Below are 7674 nucleotides of genomic sequence, written 5' to 3'. Positions count from 1 at the left end.
TCCCTCCGTGGGATCCCACGATATAAACTGTTTTGCAAGGTGTAGTAGTTAGAATTAGAAGGATGAACACACAAATTGCGCAAGATACAAACTCCCAAACAAAAAGAGAAAGAGGTTATAATAAAGGGAGAAGAAGGGCAGGGCCGTCTTTTCCGTCCCCCTTCATTCTTCCTTGCGAGCACAACCCGCCGCAAGTAAAAAAAGTAGGGTTTTCTTCCGCAGCTCCATCCATCGATCCCCATCCGCCGCCGCATTCCACCCCCGACCCCCAGTCTAGACCCCACCCCCCCGCGCCGCGCCGATGGGGCGCAAGAAGAACGTCGCCATCGACGACGACGAGTACTCCCTGCCGCAGGACGACGAGGCCGCGCCGCCGCCCGCCGCCGCGGAGAAGGAGAAGGAGAAGCCGCCGCCCAAGAAGGGCGGCAAGAAGGGGAAGAAGGGCGGCAAGTCCGCCGCGCACGACGACGACGACGACTACGAGCCCGCCGCCCCGCCGCCGCCGCCGCCCGGGGATGACGAGGGGGACGAGCCGATCAACACCGTCTTCACCGGCAAGAAGAAGAAGAAGAAGGGCGGCGCGGGCGGGGGCGGGATGAGCGCCTTCGACGCCCTCGCGGCCGCCGAGGACCAGGACCAGGGCCAGGACGAGCCACCCGCCTCCGCCGCCGCATCCGAGCTCGAGGCCGGTAGGTCCGAGGCCAGCGGCGATCTCGACGACGTCGACCTCGATTTCGACTTCAGCAAGTCCAAGAAGAAAAAGAAGAAGGGCAAGGGAGCTCGCCAGTCCGCCGAGGAAGAAGACGACGAGGAGGAGGCTGCTGCTGCCCCAGCTGCTGCCGAGGAAGAGGATGAGCAGGAGGCTGCCGCCAAGAAGCCACAGAAGAAGAAGAAAAAGAAGGGTGGGTTTACCGTGGACGATGAGGACATCGACAAGCTCCTGGCTGAGATGGAGGATCCTCCCCAACCCACAAAGGAGGCTGAGCCGGAGGAGGCTAAAGGTGGGGATTCTGCGGCTGCCCCAGACGCCGATGATGCCGGCGGAAAGAAATCCAAGAAGAAGAAAAAGAAGGGAGGGTTTACTGTGGACGATGAGGACATTGACAAGCTCCTTGCAGAGATCGAGGACCGGCCTGCTGCCGCTGAGGAGCCTGAGCCCAAGGCAGCCAAGGCAGAGGATACCGTGGCTGCTCCTGCCGCGACCATTGTGGATGATGCTGAAGGGAAGAAATCCAAGAAGAAAAAGAAGAAGAGCGGAAGGACAGCACAGGAAGAGGAAGATTTGGACAAGCTTCTTGCCGAGCTCGGTGAAGGCCCAACACCGGCACCGGACAAGGAGAAACCATCCCAGGCACCGCCTTCCGCTCCAGCACTGAAGGAAGATGCTGAAACTGCGGAGGATGCTAATGCGGAGCAGAAGGCCGGGGAAGGAGAGGTAGAGTCCGCTGCAGCCAAGAAGAAAAAGAAGAAGAAAGAAAAAGAGAAGGAGAAGAAGGCAGCAGCAAAGGGGACAGATGCTAAGAAGGAGGAGGAAAGGGAGCCAGAGGCGCCTAAAGGCAAGGTTGACATGAAGAAGCTCCCTAAGCATGTCCGGGAAATGCAGGAGGCTCTTGCGAAGAGGCAGGAAGCCGAGGAGCGGAGGAAGAAAGAGGAGGAAGAACGTATGAGGAAAGAGGAAGAGGAGCGTTTGAAGAAAGAGGAGGAGGAGAAGAAGGCAGAGGAAGCAAAGAGGAGGAAGAAGGAGAGAGAAAAGGAGAAGCTGCTCAAGAAGAAGCAGGATGGTAAGCTTTTAACAGGGAAGCAGAAGGAGGAGGCCAAGCGGTTAGAAGCCATGAGGAGACAATTCCTTGGCGAGAGTGAGGTTCCAGTAGCTGATGGGGCTGCCCCTGAGATAAAGAAGAGGCCCAAGTATGATAGCAAGAAGAGAAAAGCTCAAACAAAGACTTCAGAGACTCAGAAGGTAGCTGAAGAACAACAGCAAGAGGTAAATGAAGCCAACATTGATGAGGAAGAGTATGTCATAGTGGACCAGGAATCTCAGTCTCAGGTGGCAGAATCTGAGACAAAAACAGAACCCGACCAAGAGGTGGAAGATGCAAAACAAGAGGAGGAGGAAGATGAAGATGACTGGGATGCAAAGAGCTGGGATGATATCGATGTGGGTTTGCCGAAGACAAGTGCTTTCGAGGAGGAAGAGGAGAAGCCTGTTGCCACGAAGCAGGAAACTTCCAAACCACAACCTGCAGTGCCTGCTGTAAAAAACGTTGCTCCGCCTGTTGACAACTCCAAAAAGAGTGACACTGAAAATGTGCGTGCCAACAACGGAATTGCTAAAAAGAAAGGGAAGAAAGGATCTTCTAAGGACGATGATGGTGACAATGCTAGCGACCTCCGTTCTCCAATCTGTTGCATCCTTGGTCATGTCGATACTGGAAAGACAAAGCTGCTGGACTGTATTAGGCGAACTAATGTGCAAGAAGGAGAAGCTGGCGGTATTACTCAACAGATTGGAGCCACATACTTCCCAACTGAGAACATTAGAGAGAGAACAAGGGAATTGAAGGCTGATGCTACTCTTAAGGTTCCAGGCCTGCTTGTTATTGATACTCCTGGCCACGAGTCCTTCAGTAATCTGCGTTCTAGAGGTTCAAGTTTGTGTGACATTGCTATTTTGGTTGTCGACATTATGCATGGGCTTGAACCCCAGACAATTGAATCCCTGAATCTCTTGAAAAGTCGAGATGCAGTATTTATCGTTGCTTTGAACAAGGTACTATTCTTGGATTGTTGCCCCTTTGACTTTTGGCTTCCTTACTGTTCTGCCATTTATTTGTTTGTTTCTTATCACTGTATGCAGGTTGATCGTCTTTATGGCTGGAAGACCTGCCCCAATGCTCCTATCGGGAAAGCCTTAAGACAACAAAATGATGATGTCAAGTTGGAGTTCAATACGAGGCTTACTGATGTATGTGGACATTATTGCTTCCTCCTGTTTTCATATTATGGACAGAACTACTAGTTGGTGCTGCTCTAATCACATGTATGTGCTTTGTCCAACAGATTGTGACACAATTCAAGATGCAAGGTGTGAATACTGCTTTGTACTACAAGAACAAAGAGATGGAAGATACATTTAACATTGTGCCTACCAGTGCAGTAAGGCATGATCAACCATTAATCTTATTGGTTCATTCATTTAGATATCTGGAAGCAAGTACGATATTACTAGCATCTTTTCCTTAATACATAATGCACTTCTCTCTGCAGTGGTGAAGGCATTCCGGATCTGCTTCTACTATTGGTGCAATGGGCACAGAAGACGATGGAAGAAAAGCTTACTTTTGTTGATGAAGTCCAGGTACTGTGCATATATGAGTTTACTAGTCATCACTGTAGAAGAATTCACTTGTATGATCTTATCTTTTTCTGTTTCAGTGTACCGTTCCACACGACTATTTGTCATTGTAGAAGAATGCAGTCTTATGATCTTATCTTATTGTGTCTCAGTGTACTGTCCTGGAAGTCAAGGTCATTGAAGGTCATGGCACTACAGTTGATGTTGTGCTGGTCAATGGTATGCTACATGAAGGAGATCAAATAGTCGTGTGTGGCATGCAGGTAAGAATCTTTTTCGTGTAATTGCATTTGCTGCAGCAAATACATCACGAGCACATGAAGATTCATTATGTTCTCGTTCTATATCTATTTAGGGACCCATTGTGACAACCATCAGAGCTTTGTTAACACCACACCCGATGAAGGAGCTTCGAGTCAAGGTGTGTGGCTCATTATACTGTACCTGCGTTTAAGTTCTTATTTAGATCCAATATATTGCTGTTCAACTAGGCTGCCACCTTAAAGATTCATTCTCTTTTGGTGCTTTGATGACTGGGGACCTATTGATAGTTTTGATCAAGACATTTACATCTGGGAGGTTTATATTGTTCATACTTTCTTCAAAAGATTTATGTTCTCATGTCATTTTTGTGCGTACCTGAAAACAGTAAATTAATGTCATGCTAACTCTACCAAGAAATCTTAAGGGCATGTTTGGTTTGCAGCCATAGTTTGCCAAATGTTAGGCAGACACGTGCGGCGGGTGTTTGGATGCAGTCACAGGTGGCATGCCACATTTTCTTAGTCAGTCACCCCATTTAGTCATAAGACTCAGTTTCCAGCCAACTTTTGCCACATGTGTGCTGACCAATTTGTCTGCTACAACAAGTATGAAGGGCAACCAAACACGTCCTAAATACTTTCCACCTGCTGCTTTCTCTTTCTTCGCTAATTTAGTTTTGTCACTTCAATCAATGCCACTCACCAGCATGCATTTTCCCTTCTTTTTATTAATTTATTTCAGTGGAAGGTAGTAGTTATATCTGTATTTCTTCATCTTAGACACCACCATGCTTACGCCTTAGCAAGATACTTAAATGCTTGCATATTATGATTCGTTGTTTTCTTTTTGCACTAATGTGATTTGAGCCTTTGGTTTACCTTTTAAGTTTTATAGTTGACTAATTCATTGAAACTCAAAATTTCAGGGCACCTACCTTCACCATAAGAAGATCAGAGCTGCACAAGGAATTAAAATATCAGCTCAGGTGGGTTCATTAAATTTTTGGTACTTCAGAGTGTAAATATCAGCGCACTTCTGAAAAATAACGAGTGTTCTCTGTCAGGGTCTCGAACATGCAATTGCTGGGACTGCTCTATATGCTGTACGACCTGATGCTGATATAGAGGACCTGAAGGATGCTGTAATGGAAGAGATGTCAAGGGTTAGGAACCGGATCGATAAGAGTGGCGAGGGTGTCTATGTGCAAGCATCTACACTTGGGTCATTGGAAGCTCTGACTGAGTTCTTGAAGAGCCCTGCTGTGAATATCCCCTTCTGTGATTTCAGCATAGGCCCAGTGCACAAGAAAGATGTTATGAAGGCCAGTGTTATGCTTGAGAGAAAGAAGGAATATGCAACTATCTTGGCATTTGATGTCAAAGTGATGCCCGACGCCCGTGATCTTGCAGAAGAGTCTGGCGTGAAGATCTTTGTTGCAGATATAATATACCACCTTTTTGACCAATTTACAGCATACATTAAAAACATAAGGGAAGAGAAGAAGAAGGACAGCGCTGAAGAAGCTGTTTTCCCCTGTGTTCTTAAGATCATGCCGAACTGTGTCTTCAACAAGAAGGATCCAATTGTTTTGGGTGTCGATATCCTTGAAGGAATAGCCAAGGTATTTTGTCCGATCAGTGAAAATTTATATTTTCTTAACCTTTTTTTTACTGGATTGGTTAGCCGAGAAGTTATCATTCTAGAATACCCAGTAGTTCTTAGTTGCCCTAGATGAACAAATGCCAGTAGGCTCACCATGTAGAAATTAGAAACTGTCATGTGTCCGTAGTACATCATTGTGTTTATGGTCTTTGATCTCCTTCTCAAGCTAATTTTTACTGTAGAATGTACTTAGTAGTTAATAACTAGCCACACAGATGAACAAATACCTCAAAATCTTAGAAAGTGGAAACTTTGATATCTTAAAGGAAAATCGACCCAATTCAGTGGCTGATGAAGTTTTGAACGTTATCTCTAATATTCGTTAAAAATTTGTGCCCCCTTGGGTCCTATATTTGCTCTCTGGGCTCCCATATTCCTCTTCTGTGTCTTTCTCTAAGTCCGGAATTCCACCAACAACACAATGTAATTAACTCGATTCGGACAAGATGGAAGTGCTAGTGTGGGCCAATTCACTTTGACTCGTTTTTATAGTTTACATACCTTTGTACTGCCTCTCTAAACAAGAATCTAATAAACTAGAATTGAGTCAGTGGAAAAAAGTAGAGTTTCGAAAGGGGTTTCAAGCCCTTGTTCAATCCCTGCTTCTTCCAGGTCTTATCCCGAAAGAAGAGGTCAACACTTCTTCTTTAGTTTTGTTTCAGTCCTGTAAGAAACTCTTGAGCTAAAAAAGGTGGAAACTATCATATATGTAGAATTTGATGTCCGAAAAACTTGAATATTATCATGGAGTGGCCTTTGTCAAGATATGTATTCCATTTCTCATTTCCCCCTGTCATGTAGGTGGGAACACCTCTGTGCATACCCTCGAAAGAGTTTATCGATATTGGGAAGATTGCCTCCATTGAAATTAATCACAAGCAAGTTGATACGGCCACAAAAGGGCAAAAGGTGGCTATAAAGGTCGGTATTACCCCATGTTACTCGGTTCTGTCTAGTGTTTGTTAGATCTGTCAGGTTTTGTCTGACATATGTTGTTTCCTGGGTCGTGGCCAGATCATTGGGAGCAACTCTGATGAGCAGCAGAAGAGCTTTGGCAGGCACTTTGAGATGGAAGACGAGTTGGTCAGCCACATCACCAGGCGATCCATCGACCTTCTTAAGGAGAACTACAGGGCAAGTCTTGTTTCTTTCCACCATGTTGTCTGCCCATATACTCTGGTGGTTGTTCCAGGCCACCACCACCAGTTGGTTGCTGATTTTTGTTGTTGACTGTGGTGACCAACAGGATGACTTGACGATGGATGACTGGAAACTTGTGATGAAGCTGAAGAAGATACTGAGTATTCCATGAGTTTGTTGACAAAAAAAAGCCGGCGCGACCCTGTCAGCCAAGAGCCCCCCGAAGCCACCTCGTGGTCATGGGTCGGCATGGCACAGAGAGTGCATAAATTGACGAGGGTGGTAATTATTCTTGTTGCGCCATTCCACACAAACATGGTGTTTCAGTTTTGAATGATGATACGGTTGGTCGGTCGGAAAGATGAAGCGCCTAACTTTACAAGTAATAACAGCAGATTTACCTTTGGGAGCGGCGCTTTTGTTTCTTTTGATGGCGTTTTTTGTTCTTGTCTTTGTTGCACCTGAAGATTTAACCTGAAGCTGGCGTTGTTTGCTGAGGAGCTTTTGATTTCGTGTGATTGAGGGTAGGCACTTAGATCGACGCAGATACGTACCTTGGTAAAATAATGTGAGTGATATTCTTGTCTGAAGAAACTTCACAGGCTTTCTATTCTAGGCAACCATTAGACAAGTTCTAGCCATGCTCACATATGCATGCATATGTTTTAATTAAAAAAAGATTGACAATGTGCTATAGTCCATTAGTATATATCACTATATATATTTGAGAAAAACAAGTGGAGAAAAATGTTGACAACACAACGCACAACTGCATAACAGACATGTAAAAGAATGCTGCACATGACCTAGCTTGCAGCATTCCAGGCATCAAAACTCAAGCGGAAACTCTATCAACCGCATAGGAAGACGGTAACCCAACAACATATTTATCTACAGTCACCACAATGATTTTCATAGATACGGCATTCTGTCATGCAATACATAATAAAACATTGCCGATAGGATTAGATGCAATACATAACAAAACATTACCGATAGGATCAGGGGCCCATGAAGTGAAGACAACGAGGAGCCACGTGGCCCGAACAATGGGGGCCAAAAAACAGTCTCCCCTGAGGTCAAAACCGTGAACATGATCTACGTCATCTATATACCCAAAAAGAAGAGGAAGCGGTCTCTTCAAGAGGTGTATCGTGTACGTGGTAGAGCCCGTAGCACCAAAATATAATCTGTGGTTGGCCTGCCCAATCACTTTTGACCATAAGGGATCATCCGACCAGCATCCGTCATGG

General features: G+C 45.8%; 1 protein-coding gene across 1 annotated transcript; it reads left to right on the top strand.

The window, feature by feature from the left end:
• The first annotated feature begins 254 nt into the window (after positions 1-254).
• Positions 255-6918, top strand: LOC123452620 (eukaryotic translation initiation factor 5B). The gene is made up of 11 exons (XM_045129315.1): positions 255-2770; positions 2858-2965; positions 3061-3161; positions 3268-3358; positions 3508-3618; positions 3711-3776; positions 4545-4604; positions 4683-5240; positions 6083-6202; positions 6296-6415; positions 6528-6918. Exons 1-11 carry the CDS (start codon positions 302-304, stop codon positions 6591-6593), a joined length of 3870 nt encoding a protein of 1289 aa, XP_044985250.1. The 5' UTR covers positions 255-301; the 3' UTR covers positions 6594-6918.
• Positions 6919-7674: the final 756 nt, after the last annotated feature.

This window comes from Hordeum vulgare, chromosome 1H, assembly GCF_904849725.1.
Source record: "Hordeum vulgare subsp. vulgare chromosome 1H, MorexV3_pseudomolecules_assembly, whole genome shotgun sequence".
Taxonomy (NCBI): Eukaryota; Viridiplantae; Streptophyta; class Magnoliopsida; order Poales; family Poaceae; genus Hordeum; species Hordeum vulgare.
This window is presented reverse-complemented; position numbering and strand designations above follow the sequence as displayed.

Bases quoted from the DNA above. Each gene is read 5' to 3' on its own strand.
- LOC123452620 (XM_045129315.1), top strand. From the start codon at position 302: ATGGGGCGCAAGAAGAACGTCGCCATCGACGACGACGAGTACTCCCTG. The intron at 2,966-3,060 runs GTATGTGGACAT...TTTGTCCAACAG, and splicing joins TCAATACGAGGCTTACTGAT to ATTGTGACACAATTCAAGAT. The intron at 3,162-3,267 runs GCATGATCAACC...TTCTCTCTGCAG, and splicing joins GTGCCTACCAGTGCAGTAAG to TGGTGAAGGCATTCCGGATC.